The sequence below is a fragment of the Caloenas nicobarica genome, chromosome 1 (assembly GCF_036013445.1).
Source record: "Caloenas nicobarica isolate bCalNic1 chromosome 1, bCalNic1.hap1, whole genome shotgun sequence".
Taxonomy (NCBI): domain Eukaryota; kingdom Metazoa; phylum Chordata; class Aves; order Columbiformes; family Columbidae; genus Caloenas; species Caloenas nicobarica.
The window spans coordinates 83472383-83490640 of record NC_088245.1 but is presented as its reverse complement, the minus strand read 5'-3'; the positions used below and the strand labels follow the sequence as shown (position 1 = coordinate 83490640).

The window sequence follows — 18258 nt, the reverse complement described above, 5'->3', positions numbered from 1 at the left end:
ATTCTCCCAACTGTACATAAAAATGTTAATTCATAACTAATTACACAACCCAGTTCATAATCCCCTCTTTTTTGAATCTTGAATATTCTAGCTCTCTTTCTAGTTAGGCAAATTGTCCTGATTATGGTAGAACGATGAATATATTCTCAGTGAAATACTGCAAAATTTATTTTAAAAAGCTTCCACTTAGCCATAGCTATGATGAATTTTCTCCTTTCATCACATGATCCAGGGGATTCTCCCTGCCTGTCATGGCTTATGGAGGCAGGTAATTTGCTGTTGCCCATGAAGTATTATTCTGCAGGCCATCAGTGCTGTCTGTCTACTGCTGTGATGGCTCTTTGGGCTTCCTTCTCCTTTCCCCACTCACCCCCTTCACCCCCTCAGGAAAAAATAAATTGACCTGTTCCCTTGATGACTTTGATTCATCATCTCCAATTTTAAAATCAATTAAATATAACTTTTTTTGTTGTTTGATGGCAAGCCACAGTATCTCTCCAGCTTTGAGGCTGGGTGAAGACACCCTGAATTCTGGGCACTGCTACTTGCTCATAGGTGAAATTGCTGAGATCTAGACTGTTATTCCTATTTACTAGCACTGAGGGGAGCAGCTACTCACAGCAGCCTTGAAAATCATGGTGTGAAGCCCTGGGTCACTCCATGGGAGTCTCACAGTCAGGCAAACTAAAGGTCTTTGCACCTCCGCCTTGAAAGTCATCCCCATAGAATACGTCTATCCCTGAGATGATGCTGGCTGGCAGATGTTGTGCATTTTTACACTTCCATGGTTGCAGCAGCAGCCAAGGTGATGAAGCCTTGGGAGGTCCACTTGCAGTGGCGCTGCTGTGAGACCAGTGGCTCGCCAGCTGCAAACTCTCCCTGAGCCAAGCTGCCTCGGTGACAGGCAAAGTGTCAGCCTGCTGCCACTCAGTTCCTGGCAAGCGCTGCTGAAATGGTACATTGGAATGCTCATTTCCCTGCAGCTTCTATGAATCTCTCAAAAGAAAGTTTTACCAATTGAAAAATAGCACAAATTTCCAGTTGTGTATTCAGTCCACCACAGATGTGTTGCTTATGTTTGTGAAGCGCTTTTAGGCTGTGGCTTAAATGGTGCCCTAACCAGGCCAGGTGTTTTTAGGCCTTCTACCACAACACTGTATTTGCTTATTAATTCGCAAATTGTGTTCTATTTAAAAAAAATGAAAACATTAATGAATTTTGGTGAAATTCATATGGTAACCCAATCCCATTTAACTAGCTAAAGAAGACTAAGTTTAATGCTGAAATAATATATCTAATATTTTGGAAAACAAGCATATATATTTATTTAAAATGTGCACTTCTAGCCCATTTCTACATAGACCTCTTTCATTGAACATTCTAATCCTGTTTCATGCATGATACAGGTGTGTGATTTACTATAAAGACTGAAAGTGGAAATTCATTCACAGAATGGTCACAGAATGGCCGGGGTTGGAAGAGACCTCTAGACATCACCTAGTCCAACCCACCGGCTAAAGCAGGTTCAACTAGAATAGATGGCACAAGACCACCTCGAATCACGAGATTCACCTCAATAATGCCAGGTAACCACTTAGCCAAAGAGACTAGGCACTTTTTTAAAACAAAAGAAAAATAAAAACATGCCAAGATGTTGACAGTGACTTGCCAGTTAAGCAGAAATGATGGATAGGTCAAGGCTGATGGTTAACAGTCCTCAGAAAATGACCTTTGCTGCAGTTGTTACCCCTTGGCTTAGAATAATAAAATAAAAAGCACAGTGCTATGTACTTTTACAAAGATGCAGCTGTCCTACTGATGCTTGCACAGATCCAACATCATGCACAAAAGTGGCAGAGCTGCAAAGCCCTGACTTCAGCAGCAGCCCCATGTGCCAAAGCTTGCAAGATTCATTGATGGTCTTCCCGCCAGAAAATGTTATTTTGTGGTTTGTAATTTGGCTCCTGAAGACACAGCAGTATATCCAGATGCTGGTAAAAATATGGTCCTTCATTTCCTTCTGGCAGGTTAGAGTAGTAAAGAATATTTATAAGGTGTGTTTTTTCCTTTCCAGTTAAAATGTGCCACCCTTGAATTAAAAGAGGACAAGGTTTTATAGCCTGATGCTTAGCTTAGGATAATGCTGAATTTCCATCAGACCTTGTACAGCTTGGTGACAGCTTTCCTAAAAATAGGAATTATCTAAGGATTCCTTACATCAGAAGGCTAATGGGTGGTTGAAAACTTGACATAAGGAATAAACTATAAATGTGACATTTTTGTCACAGCCCCAGTAATTTTTGCCAGAACCTCCTGTTGCTTAGTAGCTAGATAGTTTGCATCTGTTTTACCCCTGCCCTTTCAAAATTATTTGACAAAACTGCTTATTCCCCCATAAGGAAAATGGGTCTCACTGACACAAACTTTTTATATTGGTAGAATATGTAGATATCCCTCTTTCCATCCAACTGCCAGTCCATGACTGCTAAGAAAAAAATTGATCCATTCCACTAAAGTTTCTCAGTAAATTAAGCTTGGAGATGTTAACTGGACACTAAATCACTGCTGGATGATCATGATAAAGACAGAAATGCTTGCTTTCAAGCACTATTTCTCAAAGCTTTTGAAGGTATGGTCCCTTTCTGATTGATCTCTGAAGGTCTGAATAGTGGTTAGAATTTCAGGATATTTTTTTTTTTTTCTTTCCAAATTTCAGAGCCTCCTTTGAATCCCATTGTGATCCATAGTTTGAAAATAGAATGCTTTAAAAAACAATCTCTGATGGGCAGCTTCCACCAGAGATTATTGTGATTAAGAAATAACTTACTGACAAGAGTTTATTAGTGTTTTAGTTTCTCAAACCTTTTCCTCTGAGCAACTTAAACCATTTAGCTTCACAATTACTGTAATACATAATTTAAGCTGCTATCCTCTAAACTAGATCAGAACATAGAATTCAGTAAGTCAGAAGAGATTTAATTTTTGTTTTATTGAGATAGGACTGTTGTCTGCATGAAAGCTTTCTGTGTTGCAAACAGAAGATTATTAGATTCCTGAGGGGCATGGTTAATTTGCAGTTGTATTCATTTGTAAAACAGAAACAAATGTCAAGTCTTGTAGACCTAAAGGGCATGGGGCCTTCATAATGGTGCAAAAAAATAACATACCTTGCAGCTTGCTAATATAGTTTGTGTTTAAACAAGGCAACAAGGATAATTTTGCATATGCAGTGTCCCTGTAAGAAATTAATGAATTTGGACTATACTGATACAAAACACTTTATATACTTTTATTGTCAAGTTCTTAAATGACGTATTAGTGATAGAGATGTAAAGAACAGATACTAATAATACTAATAGGACATTATAATGAACATTTCACTGTGCAGTACAAGGCAGGTGACACATAATTCACTGATTAATATATTGATGTTAGCCAATAAAAGAATGGTTTTGAGTTCAGGTTGGTCTGAGAATTATTTTCCCAAGATTTCTGATATCTGGCATTTCTTCATCTTACCAGATGAAAATATTTAGTACTATATACTGGATACTTTGCCTTGTTGAAAGGGCTGCCTGGATTTTGCAATAAAGTGTATTAAACTTCATCTTTTGTTTCTGCTGTGCAAGCTTTATTTGTTTTCCGCTTCTTTAGTGAGACCTCTTAGAAAAGGAGCCTTAAGAAACAAATAGGTATTTAACTGTATGATCATTATTTGAGTCTCAAAAGAAAGGTTAGGAATGAGATCGCAACAGATTGTCAGAGAAAAGGAAACTTCCTGGCCCCTTAGTTCATGTGCAAATCACTGAGGTATTGAAGGTGCCTTTTAAGATGTGGATTCCTCATCTCAGACTTCTTCGCATGAGTTTTCTCTGGTGCAGGGCATTCAAGTACAGGGTGTTTCAAAAAGATGGAACCAATTTGAAATCACTGTATCTCTGCAACCATGAACTGCCCATGAGTGAAACTCTTACCGCTTGAAAAGGCAGGGCATAGAGTTTCAAAAAAAAGGTTACTAAAACTTGATAACTCAGTAAACCATTTGTAAATTTTTGTGTAATTGTAACCTGCTTCCATTGTGAAATATACTGCTTTAAAATTGGGTCCATCTTTTTGAAATGCCTTGTATATGCTAACTTACAAATACTAAGAAATTGGACCTTGGCCCAAACTTTAAAGCAAGGCCTCTAATTCAGAGCAACAGTATGACATCTCTTTCTGAGAGATCTGTGTCAGCTTCTCAAAAAATTCAAGGGGAAAAAAATTTTAGGTACCTGTTTTTTTTTTTCCCCTTGAATTTTTTGAGATCTGTATCCCAGCCATCTTATTCTCTAGCAGCTGCTGTTTGGGTTACCCAAAAGCAGAAAACTGATCACACACTAAATAATTTTCAGAGTGAAATACTAATGTAATTGCTTTCAATGGCAAAATTCCCACTGACTTCTGTGTGGGCAGAAATGTGCCTCATATATTAATTCTGCTTTCATCTGTGTTACTGCTTCTCTATTCTGCCATCTTAGGTAATAATTTCTTTCAGCTTTAAATGGCCATAGAGAAGATTTTTTACAGCAAATTTAAAGGTTGACTGAGGCTTGGAATTTTAACTCTATGAATTTCCATTACTTCAGCTGTGCTATTCACAGAATCACAGAATCACTATTATATACAGCACTCTATGTGTGCAGAATAAAGTGCAACCTACCTAGCGTCGGGTCATACTCCCAGATGAACCGTTTGGTCAGGAAGCGTACGACGAGAGCTGGAGGAACAAAAAGATCCCAGGTGAGACGTGTAAGCCATCAACTCATCTGGTTTTACAAGCAAACTTCTCTGTGTGAATGGGCATATAGCAGTTCCCCTGAACTGTGAGCAGAAATCCAGGGTTGCTCATTGCAGCAGTTGAGACCTTTTCACTGTTGTGAACCACCACTTTTGGAAGGGGGAAATCAGGCGAAAAAAGAACCCAAAACATGCTACAGCATTAATCATTCACTCACATAACAATGATGTTTCAATGGTAGTCTCTCACTTTTTTCCACTTTTCTAAAATTTTGGTCACAATACCTTCTATCTTTAAAAAGCAAAACCAACCATTTTCAGTGCTATGAGCAGATGATCATTGAAAAAACCCACTGTTTTGGATCCTTGAGATTTCCTATAACGAGTGGAAAAAAGCTTGGCAATAAGGACACTTTGAAGCATCTGACCTAGTGGTGTTCAAAATAATTTAATTTTTGAAAACTTTCCCTTCAGATTTTAAACCTTGTAAGGTAAACATAATTGGCTAAATAGCTTCCTTCTGTATTTTGACATGCCTTCCTTGCAACAATTTATCTTCCATGTTTTGCCTACTTGTCACTTGAAGCAATCAGCTATAATATTTTAAACCAGTGGTCAACGAATGCTATTCACTAATTTGCAGAAGTAGAAATAAAGCTTTAGATTTTTAGAGCACTGGATAATGAGTTCTCAGTTTCAGTTTATGGGCCAACATCTTGCTACTTATGTTCTTATATTTAATTTTTTCTACCCCTCCACTTCCTTTAAAAAAATAACTTACAAAGTCTTTGTCAGGATATTGATTACATTCTAATTTAAAACTAAGCAGTACCTTGAATTTGTGGTGGTATAAACAAAGCATTCACCACTACCAAGTATTCAAAATCCTTTCTGCATTTCCAAAATGGAGGTAAGAGATATCACTGCAGTAGCTACGACTGCAGTGATTTCAGCTATAGGAAAAATTTTGCTTGTTGTCAGCCCTATGAGATTGCTCTGTTTTTCTTTCAGTTGCAGACAGGAAGTAAAAGGTGACAGCTAAACCCAGTTCTGATCCTTTTCAAAATTAAAGCCATGAGAATGCCCCACATCCCAGATTTCTGTGCCCAAGAGTAGGACAAGGCAACACTCTGCAGAATATATAAAATTAATTAAGCTTTGCTTAATTGGAACCTGTTTTTTAAATACAATCAGAACATTAGTTTCCAGGAATATTTAACTATGCCTCACACTTGGAGGGGTAATAAGATGATCCTAAGGAAATGAGATCACTACACAAGAAGCAATTTTATACTGGTGTTATGTTAAGTTTCTATTTTCCTTAGGAAATCCTTTTTTTTTTTTTTTTTTTTTTCTATGAAGAAATGCTCTCCTTGGCCCTTGGAGTTAATGTGGCAATTCTCAGCCAAAGTAACTTCTCAAGGCATAGTCCTAATGTGGATGTCATTATACTACAAGAAGATCTCTGTTGCTTATTTTACCACACAGTTTACCTCAGCTGGAATAGTTTAAACATTTTGATGTTTCAAAAGTTTGGTCATGACTCCTCTCTAATTGCTAGTAATAGGTCCTCTAATTCTCTAATTTCTAGTAAAATACACAGCACATTATTTTTTTTTTTTTCTTTTTCCATTTTGACTGGGGAAGCTATGCAGGGTAAAAGTTCTCCTGACATGGTTTCGGAAGATTCTTTACCATCTTCTCTTTCAAGAACAGATTTTAAAACTGCTTTCTTCTTTCACAGCTGTATTCTGAAGGAGAAGTAGTGATGTGCTACTTGTGTTGCAGTGCCTTACCCTGAGTCTGTGTCTGGACTCGTGGAGTAGCTAATGGAGAGAGAGAAAAGGCAGAAGAGAGTAGGAGAGCCTGTCCAGCTATTTTCATATTTAAACATGGTTCACGTAGTTATCATAACCTTCTACTTGTAGATGAAACTTGATGGAGAGGAGGGTAAAAGTGATGACAGGGACTGAAAGAAAGTCCATCAAGCACTAACATCTGAGACAGGTGATAGAGAGCAGCATCTCTGAAGGACCACAGGGAAAAGAGCTGATTTTGGAGGTAGCCCAAATGAAGGAGGTGAGAGGACAACAAGCAATAAGAAGGAAAGGTCGAACTGGATCACAACTGTTGAGATGAGCCTGGGATAACCGAGGTACGGCTCTGCATGCTGGATGAAATGGTACACGCATTGAGTGCTACAGGGGTGAAGAATTAGAGATCACAGACACGAGCTCTCGTGAGGCAGAGAAAAGTAGGTTGTATTCATCTCCAGTAGGGAGGCCTGTATGCAGAAATAACAAGTAATCACATATGAAGTAGGGACTTGAAGAAAAGAAAGGAAGGGTGGGAAGTGGCTGCCACATGCAGGACCAGATGGCAATTAGTCTCCCTCGCTAGCAGGTCTCAGTGGGGAGCACAGCAAGCCCAGTGAGTCACTTGCCAGGCACTGCCAGCTCTTGCATAAGGCTTGCTTGGGTCTGGTGAAGGGAAGAAAATGTCACTTCAGCGCAACCCTAGGTGACTTGGGAAGTGTCACCTTCAGAGCCATGTGCTCTGTGTCAGCTTTGGGGCTGTGCACATGGGAGGCCATGCAGAGCTGCTCTTCCCACAGGGCTAGCTCTGCTTGGCCTCTCCACTTCTGGCCTGGCTGCTTCTCTCCTGCTCTCCTTCATGGCAATGGTCTCAGCCCATCCTATGGAGCTTCTCACTTCCACACTATTTTGCAGGGCTGAAGATCAGCAGCTGCATTTTACAGATGTGGAACATGAGATGCTCTTGATCCACTGTCTGTTCTGTTTATAACTATTGCAAACTATGTGGGATGGGAAATGTCTTCACTTCTGCCTCATTAGGGGTGCTTAGCTGATGGGCCCCTGACATCTAGTTGAGTAATAAAACAATGTATTTGATTTTGACTGTTTTCAGTCAAATCAGATAGCTATGAGAAGAGAGATGGGAAGGGCATCCAAGTGCTTGGGCTGTCAGTCCGGAGACCAGCTTGCTGGCCTGTGCCAGCTGCCCTAGTAGTGATCCCCCTAGAGCAAGGGTATTACTGTGGAGCCTTTTTGTTTATGTTGAGCTCACTTACTGCCAGATTACACCCCTTTTTAGTAAAACAACTTCTGCCAGCAGAAGAACTGTAGCACTCAGACTTCTGCCGCTGGCATAAATGACACTTCAGGCAAAGCAGTAAAACTTCCCTGTGTCCTTAGCAATGCTGCATACAAAGAGTTGAGATGGGCATTACTTCCTTCTCACTTAGCAAAGACGTATGCACCCTCTTTGACCTGTCAGCCTTAATTTAGTTATGCTTAACTCTAATACTAATAATAAGCCAAAAATAACCCAATATACTAAAAACAATAATCCAAATGCTAGGTTTTGATTCAAAATAAAATTGCGGTTGAGAATGCCTGAAATGCATTGTTTTCTGATTAAATTAGGTGACTAATTCCAATGTTCCTATTAAAATGACCATTTCCAGTGCTCATTCTCAAAGAAAATGAAATGCATTTTGAAGGAGGGTTAAAATTGGAATTGATGCAGCACATAATAGGAGTGGATTTCATGGTCCTCCACTGAGACTAGTCCAGTCACTTATTGCTTGTGAAATACAAGAATTTGCAGGCTTAGAAGGAAAGACTCTCCAACAAACTGCAATTTGGATTCCCATTGTGTTTTTTGGAGACAGGACTGTTACCTAAGGGAATTGATGTAACGTCCCGGCAAAGGAAGAACAGACTCATGTCTCTTTCTGCCTTTCCCTACACCCTCTCTTCCAAGTCAGCTGTTTTGTTCAGGGTTTAAATTAGGGTAGAACTTGGCCCAGGACTTTCATTCACTCATGTTTAAACCCTCTGCCTTAGAAGTTTTTCTTGGAGAAGAAAGATGACTATCTGTCAAATATATTTGCAGTGTAACTCCATTGAAGACAAAGAAGTTATATCAGGAATTAACTTGGCTTATAAACTGACATTATCAACCACATAATTAATCAATTTCTTTGGGACTTGTGTGGCTGAGTCCCTTACTCAGCTTTAAAAGTCTCAGTCCATATCTGTTGGAGCTTTTTTTTGGTGGTGTTTTGTGCCTTGCTTTAGATCTTTGTTTGGATTTAGTAACATATAAATGCTCTGGCTAAATTTACAATCTGTCTGAATACATATCTTCATGAACTTGTTATTGTTCCAACTAATACAGGCTGAGCTTTTGGGGGCAGAATGGAAGAAGGGTTTTATTTGAAAAACACCCCCCTTCCCCAAAAGCTACAGAGTTCAAAGTTATTCTAAGAAAAATAACAGTTCTCTGCAGTGAAATAACTGTATGATGACTCTTTTACACCATGAGAATTTTCAGCTATAAAAATGGCCTGAAACTAGGCCCATTATTTAACATATCAACAAGTCCATTCCTGGTGCCATGATGATGTGTCATCAGTAAAGCGTATTTGGCAGGAGGCACCAGAGTGGTTAAAACCAGAGGTTATAATGATCAAAAGGCACTTTCACAAACCAAGTATTTCATTTTTTTTAAAGCATATATTTTTGTTAGAGAGTTCATCCCCCATTCACCCTCTCGGAGGCCCCTCATTTATTGGAATTCCAGTCCCCTTGGAACACGTGGTGAGCTCCAGCATGCAGGATGGTGGTGCCACAGGATTCTGGCAGGCGATGTGCTGCCTCCTTAAACAGCTCTGTGTCCAGCTTTGGGAAGTAATGGTTTCTTTTAAAAACACTACCAACTGAATTTACTACTGAAACTGCACGTTTTTTGGGGAGGGGTGCATGGGAAAGTATGAACTTGTAACGCAGAGTCATTTTCTGATCCTGGTATGTCATGGATGTAAACATGCAGTCATTACTCCTGGCTCTGCATACATGGGCCAGGGTTTCACTCAGTTTTGACAGTATCTCTGACAATTCAGTGACGTGGGGATGTGAGCAGTGAGTGAGACATCAACAGGAGGATTTCTCTGCCTTCCCTGTTCTCTTGGTTCATTCACTGTGGTCAGTTCTGATGGTAAGACCTAACATAAATTTAATGGAGCAAAATGAGAACAGTGGGAGGAAAAAAAAGGAAGAATTGTACCAAAAAAGTGGTCTGTTTTACACTACCTTTCTGTCTCAAACTGCATGTTTTACACATATTTTAATCGCCGTCTTATGCAGTGAAGTGTTTAGAGAAATCACTGTGTATTCTTGTACATTTTGTTTGGTAACAGCACAGTGAGGTCCTCTGCTGACTGATGATATAAATTTAAAAAATATGTAAACTTTATATATAAATATCAGAGAGAATCAGAGGAGTGAAAGTGAGAAAACTCATGGGTTGAGATAAAGGCAGTTTAAAAGGTAAAGCAAAAGCTGCACACACAAGCAAAGCAAAACAAGGAGTTTATTCACTACTTCCCAAGGGCAGGCAGGTGTTCAGCCATCTCCAGGACAGCAGGGCTCCATCACACGTAACTGTTACTTGGGAAGGCAAACACTGTAACTCTGAACATTTCCCCCCCAGCTTCGTTTTCTTCCCCCACCTTTATATACTGAGCATGGCATCACATGGTATGGAATATCCCTTTGGCCAGTTCGGGTCAGCTGTCCCATCTGTGTCCCTCCAAATCTTTTGTGCACTCCCCACATTCTCGTTGGCAAGCCCCTATGAGAAGCTGAAAAGTCCTTGACTGCTTAGCAGCAACTAAACCACTGTGTTATCAACATTATTCTCATACTAGATCCAAAACACAGCACTCTACCAGCTACTAGGAAGAAAATGAACTCTACCTCAGCTGAAACCAGGACACTCACCAGACAGCACAGGTGGGATGCCCAGGCTTAGGGGTGCTACCTGCCTGTGTATGCACAGGCATGGAGCCTTGTGGGTGCTCCAGCGCTTCTGCAACATCTAGCTATGCCAGATCCTGCTTTCATAGGCTTGTAGCATTTGCATCGATTGAGTCAGACATCAGGGAATTGTCAGTCTGTCCCTTTACTGAGATGTCTGGCCTCCCGTGCTAGAGGCAAAATTTGCCACTATTCAGAGACAAGGGAGAAAGCAATCTTGGCACAGGCACGTTAGTGGAATGAAGGCCACTTCCCTTATTCAGTACCGAATGCAGAAAATGCAGGAGTCGCTTGTCAAAATTTTTTATTATAACCACATCCTAATGTTAATAGCAGAATGTGTTTCTTGTCTTGCTTCTGGTGTGGTAATTTCATGAGAAAAAGAATCTCTCTGTATATTCATCTGGAATAGTCTACCGTGAATTTTGCAAAATACACAATTATGATAGTCATTCCTCCCATGGCCACTGAACAGGAGGATTTTTGTAGTAATGTTCTGCCCATTGCCTTCAGTGCTGGAGGCATTTTTTTTACAACGGCTGGAATACAAGCAGAAGGCTTAATTTATATTATTCCGTTCCGCAATACACTGTTCTAATACAAGGTTGTTTATTTTACAGGGCACCTCTCGTACAAAAGATAAATGATCAGGCTGATGTGTCTAATGGTTTTGATCATTTTAGGAACACAGTGTATAATAACCATACTTCTACCATTTCTCCTCTCTTGACTTCACTGTATAAGTTGTTATGTCGTCTCTTTGTGAAGCCTAAACTTTCTGGTGTGCTATTACTAACACATATGTTTTTTCAAAACATAGTTAATTGTAACACCTCCAGATGTCTGTGTCTGAGACAGTATATTTCTGATTGGGCTGTAGAGCAAGTCTTATGGATGAAATCACACAAGTAACTGTTGCTTTTCTAGATGACTGATGCAGGTTAGGTTTGAATTTGCATGCTGTTTTGAAAGACACTGGGCAAAGTAAAGTAGAATAGGATTCTCAGTATAAAACTTTGACATAAGCCCCATCTTTCCCATCTCAAGGTAAAAAAAAAAAAAAAAAGTGTGATTTATTTGAGAAAGAATTGAAAAAAGAAACAAAATATTTTCAGAAGAAAGAAGGGGTGGGAAGATTTTTTTTTTCTTTAAAAATCCAGTCCTTCATTAGGACAATGGCAAGATGACAACATTTTCAGGGGGCTGTAGCTTTTTTTTTTTGTTTTTAAATCCTTGCTTTTCTCCCAGCGATGACTTTAGAAAATATCCTACTCTCTTCTTTTTGTCAAATTAGTTTGTCATCTTTAAATGGAAAAAGAAAGAAAGGAAATAAAGGCGGGAATTCTGTACTACTTTAGATGGAAGGATGATCTTCTGTTTATTGTGAAAGCATTTTTGTATGAATGAATTTTTGTTGGAAAATGCACTTTGAACAGAAAGGCCATCTTTTGGGAGTGAGCTAGTTTTTTTAGATTTCTCTTTCAAAGGAAATGCCTAAACACCTCACCATTTGTTCTTAAAGAAACTGTAATTTAGGAAATGCAGATTTAAATCAAACAAACAAACCCTGCCTCACTAGCCTACCTTTTGTTCTTTTATTCACTGCAGTGTTATTTTGTATTGCACTGGAGAAATGTGTGGGACTAAATTGTGGGGTTTTTTTAACCAGATCCACTGTTACTGGGAGATGGCAAGGATGCGCTTTCTTGGCTGTAGCATCCACCAGCTACTCAGCTTCAGATGATCTTTATGTCCCAAAAGGGCTCAAAGTTGATTTTGCTCTGCTGGTGATGAGCAGGTGCAGGCAATGTGAGTTACGTGAGTGGCATTCCTGAAGGAAAGGACTGGCTGGCCATCTGGGAGGTGTCTTGAGCTGCTTCTAGAACAGTGTGGAGCTGCTGCCTCATTCCTGCCAGTGCAAAGGGAGGAACATGCATGAGCACAGAAGGAAGCCACAGACAGTGCAGGATAATGGGGATTTTTGTTGCTGTTCTGTTTTTTGTTTTGTTGTGGGTTTTTTGTTTGTTTTGTTTTTGTTTTGTTGTTTTGTTTGTTTTTGTTTTGGTTTTGTTTTTTTAATTTGATGCTGTTGTTATTTTTTAATTTATTTTTGTTGTTGTTTTGGTTTGGTTTATTTTTTAAGGCTTGCCTTCAGCTCTTCCTATGACTCTTGCTCTGATCCCTTCCCCTGCTCAGAAGGCAAGACATGAATAGGAGAAACTGGAAGAAAGGGCAGAAAAGTGAAGTTGCCTTATTAGAGAGGGTAATTAGAGAGGGTATGCATGTCCTGGGAGAGCTGTGCATCCCTTCCACAGGGAGTAGGGGAAGAAGCGTGGTCTAATGCCCGAAAGAGATGAAGAAATGTTGCCAACAAAGTGAAAAGCCAGCTCTGTGTGAATCCTTGGTCAGCATAGCGACTGGTCAACAAGGCCCAGCTGTTCTGCAAGAGCATCCTGCCTGCCAGCAGCAACCTGGCTGTAAATCCTTACCCCTGCTTAGCAGGGAGGCCACTGCTACGGAGCTCAGTGAGCTGGACGAGCACTTGATAGTTTTGAGGGCTGGCTGGTGTTTCATCATCCCACTGACTGCTGTTTGTGCCAGGAGCAAAAGACATTTTGTTTCCTGGGGTATGTCCTGATCTGACAAACACATTTTGGAAAGATGAAACGTACTCTTTTGCTGCTAGGCTGATGACATAGTGCAATGCTAAATGTTTAAAAATGGGGTTTTATCAGGCCCTGGTGAGTCAGTCTGAATGAGAGGGCAGTTAGCACACTGTGAGCAAGGCCACTGGCATTAATTCTGGATCACTGCCTGTATTTGTAACCTTCACAATGGCAAAAAGTACCTTTGTGAAAGTGCCTTGCTGTGCTACTGTTTCACGAAGTCTGTATATGTGAGCACAAAAGGTAACTAGAAATGGCAGAAAGTCTACCTTCTCTCATTTATCTCAGAAACCCAGTGATGTAAAGGGATGCAGAGCTATTTCATTTTGGTAGACAGCACTGGCTGTTTCTGTGTGGTCAGTCTGAACAGACTATCACTCTCTTCTCAGCTGAACTGTAACAATTTTCTCATCTTATTTTAAGTCTGTGTACAGTTTATCAGATGAGACTAGAGCTCACATCAAATGAAAAACAAGCTGTTCCCTGGGTTTTTCTGTGATATACTTCATTTCTTTTACATCCACACCCTGGCTTTCTGGGTTTGGCTCCATGAAAATGTCAGATAACCTGGAAAAACTTTACATTGCAATTACAATCCAGCTGGAGTAGGATATACAGTAAAATCTTGAAAGATCATATGTCCTGTGCAATTTCCAGCTTTCTTTGACAAAGGAGCTTAAGTGAACACTAAAAGTTTGTATCAGCCTTATTGACTGATCTTGTGGCTCATCAATCGATAGAGGCATGCCTGTAAGGTGCCTGTGTCACAGGAAAATGAAGAATTAGGGCAACAAAATACATTGAAAACTGACTCATGCATTTTTCATGATCCTCTTTTTTATAAGGCATAAGCCTTGATAAATGTTACATCTTTTTAATACACTGCACAATACAATATTTATGGGAACCCGTTCTTTTCAAATTGTGCTATTAGTTGATTTTGCATTGCAGCTCCTTGGCTACCTGGAATTTTGAAGGCAGAAGATAAGGAAGTTTTCTTTCTGACAGGCTCATTGCCAAGTACCTGAACCAGACACCTGGAGAAGTTCCCAGAAAAATGAATGGAGAAAGGCATGTAAGAACAGATACATCAGACAGTGACATAAACCACAATGGTTTTCAGGCTTGTGTGACTAGTTAGTAGCAACACAGTGTATAATCTTCCCACTGCCTCTAGCATCTGATGGAAAGTGGTAGCAAATGTCTTGACAGCTGCTCTCATGCTTTATCTATGCTTTTTCTTTTTTTCACCCTCCCTCCATTTCTATATGTCGTTAAGACATCTGCTCCTGTTACTTGCTTGCCACCTGGAATTTTGAACTTTTGCTTGTACCAGCAATCTCTTTTTTTACAGCAAACAGCTTCGTCATTACACATGAAGAATGAAGAGACACAGCAGTAGGAGCAGAGAAACTCTTTAAGAGACAAAGATATCATTTCCACAGTAGGGTTTGTGATACTAAACAACAAGAAAAGTGAATGACAGAAAGGCTGTGATCAACAATTGAAGTAAAACATAAGTTAAATGCTATGGACCACATGCTTCTTTCTCACAGTACAAAGAAGTATGTTGCAAAGTGGAGAAATGATTAGCTGAAGAAGAAAGCTCAGTCTGAATAAAGGTTTTCTAACATGCTGTAGGGGTGCTCATTTCTACGGCCAAAAAAAATGACCTTAAGGGAGATGAGACTGGTAAGCCACCTAAGGGGATGTAACAGCATCAGTTCTTTTCTTTTGTAGAGCAGGCTGGAAGAGCAGGTGTGTTCGGAGAGCAACTCTTCATAAATCACTAGTGACCAAATCCTGTTTAAATCTGAAGCCTAATTGATGATCTGCCTAATCTCACATCACTACTCATCCCATACAATCACTGTCAGTAGGAAGATTAATTCATCCCAGAACCTGGAAGTAATGATTTCCTATCAGAGCTAGTGCATGTTACAATGGGCAAAGATAAACACTGCTAAGTGGTCCAGCCAGTATACTACAGCGTGGTGTGCTTGGTTCCCAGTACTAGTGACACCATTAAATGAATTTAAATTAATTCGTTGTTTTGATAAACAACTATCATCTCTTATCTCTGGCTGCAACTACAGCTTTATAAGCACTCATTTAGTGCCTGCAATAATGTAGGGGTTATTATTAGCCTTCTGCTTGGAATCTGGACACACAATCCTGGGAACTGTTCAGAGTAAACTTTAAAATTATGTGTGTGTGTGTGGCAGGAGTAAAACATGATCTAAATTTAAATGGTAAATTTCTGCTTTCATTTTCAATGTTTAAGGACATTCAGCTAATAAACACCATATGTCTCCAAACAAAATAAAAGACACAGTAGTAGATAATGGATGTTGTAAAACCTCTGACTTATCTCAAGTCTGAAGCTTGGAGTATTAACATAACTTAGTTTATGATGTTCACCACAGCTGCCAGGAGACCTGGCCCTGCCTCCCCAGAGTGCAATAGCTACAGGGAGTGTTCTCCTTGTCTCAGCTATGTAACTATATATACTTAGTTAAAGGTCTGCTTTAAGAGGAAGCTCCGTGACCTTTATTCATGCTGAATAATAAGTTATACCCCAAAAATCTGAGGCGCTATCTGTGTGAGATCCTCTTGTCCATAGAAATTACACAGATAGAAAAGATAACAAGTCATAGATTCAGGAATCTTCCAGTGATTACCTCATTCAGTGGTTTATTCAGTTTAAAGTGACCTTACTGATGGGATTTTCTTCATTCCTTTTACATGAGGCTGCAAACACCAAGTTCCTGTTTATTCTAGGGGGATGTTAAAGATCCCATGGCAGTTTTGCAAGTGCATTGTGTCATCTTTCCCTGATGGGAACCTCTCCTCCTTCCTGAGGGTCTGCAGGTACATGCCACTGCAGTGGATAACAGTGTCAGGGGCTCGGAGATCCTTCAGGACTAAGGAAGTTTGTAATTATGGTGGTAGTAGCTTCTATTATTTTCTCAGGCCAGCATAATAAACCTCTCACTGCTGAGTTTTTCTTTCCATACTTTTTTTTAAGAACACTTCCTCAGTTTCACCCCGTGGTCTTTTTAGAGTGAGTAGAGAGAATATAAACAATTCTACTTTCTCTGCCAGCACTTGAATAAAACAATATACATTTATTTTTCCTGTTACTGCCCTGCAGAGTGCTGTATACTGACTGCAGCAATCTGCATTTGCTTAGCCATCCACAATGACATCATATGAGCTGTGAGGAAACACAGCCGTGGGAATCTGGAATTTGACAAGTAAGAAAACCTCCAATTGCTCATAATGAAGGCTGATGCAGTGGCCAGGGAGCCAGTCCAAGATGTGGTTTACATTCCTGCTTTGCCATGCTTTTCGTTTGGCTTTGCCCAGACTAATGGATGATCACATTTTCAAATCTTAGTGTGCCTAGCAGGGCAGAGAGGTAGCCAGCATGATGCCCAATAGCATTTAAATGGTGTTGGTCTCTAAGGATGTCCTTCCCCAGTGTTCTCTCATCCCTCTCCCTCCACCAAGTCTCCTGTTGTCACTCTTGAGCCTGTAGCTCTCCAAGTCCACCCACCCAGCTGTGCTGATTCATGTGTTTGTGGGGATGAGCTCTACGTGGAACTAATGAAATTATCCTGATTCAAAAGATGCTCTTTCCCCAAGACTGTTTTGTTTTTGTTTTTTATTTATTTAATAAATCATTCCACTGATCCTGAAAAAAAGGCACAATGCCTCCAAAAGCCGAAGTGGCCAAACTGAAAGCAGATGGCAGTGTGGGGAATGCTTAAATTTGCTTTGCTGCTGGAGAAAACACACCCTACACCTGGTGATTTAACTTACACTAGGGCATTTTTAGAAATTTCTTTCACAACATAGCCTCCTCTTTCAGCCCCTCACCAGCTTTTGAAAAATTTGGTCTTTAGTTTCTGTGTACGTTCCTCAGTTTCATCTGGAACCCAGGTGTAATGGTATCGCTGCCAGGATAAATGGATTATCACTGTAGACAAGCTGATGCTGACAAAGCAGAAGTGTTTTGGAAATACATATAGTACTTTTTGCTTGGATGCTGAAACAATGCTTTCATTGATGTACCTTTAAGGAAAGCATTCATTTTATTTTCTCGTTTGTTAGGAACTGCATTTTCAATGAGCTGTTTACAGACAGCAAGGATAGTTCCTTAAATGCTTTTAAAAGAGGATGCAAATTTAGCTGATATTTTTCTTTCTTGATGCACCCTGACATAGCCTCCCTAGGAGATGAAGATGAGTCTTGTGGTCTCACAAATGACTCTGCTGCAGGGTGAATGAACTCTTCAGCTCCAGCTGAGCTAAAGCCAAAGCTGAGAGCTTTGCTCACTGTTCTTATAGGAGCAAGGGTTATTTTTCAAGTAGCCTGATCTCCTCTGCATTGTTTTGGTTTCATATAGAATAAAAGATACAGTCTTCAAGCTCCACTTACAGGAGCGTGTGGCATTGCTGCTTAGATGCCAAAGCACTTGAGAGGGCTGTGGCACCTCCTGCCCATCCACCTGGGGCAGATGTGATGGAGCCCCAGTGACATGGAGCCTCGGGATGGTAAAAAAAGCTGTAATGCTCCTGCTCCTGGCCCCAGCAGCATTGCTCCACCACACTTCTGCTCCAGGCAGGCTTAGCTTCTCTATGTGCTTGACCTGTTTTCGTGGAGGATGAGCAGTCAAGGCAGTGACTCCTGCTTTCCCCACTGTTATCGATGTCAGAGCTGGAGGAGGAATTTTGTTATTCCTCTCCATTCTCTGAATTCCCTTCCCTCCCAATTCCTCAGGGTTTAGTTCCTGCCCGCCCCCCCACCCCCTCCCCGCACAAGAAGAGGCAAGAAGAGATGAAGAGATGAATAATTCACTATAAAGGAATGAGCACGGTCTGGTTAGAAAAGGAGCATGCATTATACTAATTCTAATTAGATAAAGTACAACATTTAAAGGTATGTCACTCATTAATAGAGGATAT

The 18258-nt window shown here is 40.2% G+C and overlaps 1 protein-coding gene across 1 annotated transcript in view; it reads right to left on the bottom strand.

Annotated features, from left to right (window-relative positions):
* The window catches only part of RERG (RAS like estrogen regulated growth inhibitor), a 106962-nt gene that overhangs the window by 9323 nt on the left and 79381 nt on the right, over positions 1 to 18258 (bottom strand). Inside the window, exon 3 of the mRNA XM_065656732.1 lies at positions 4703 to 4759. Coding sequence (XP_065512804.1) covers positions 4703 to 4759 — 57 coding nt within the window. The remainder of the gene's footprint in view (positions 1 to 4702; positions 4760 to 18258) is intronic.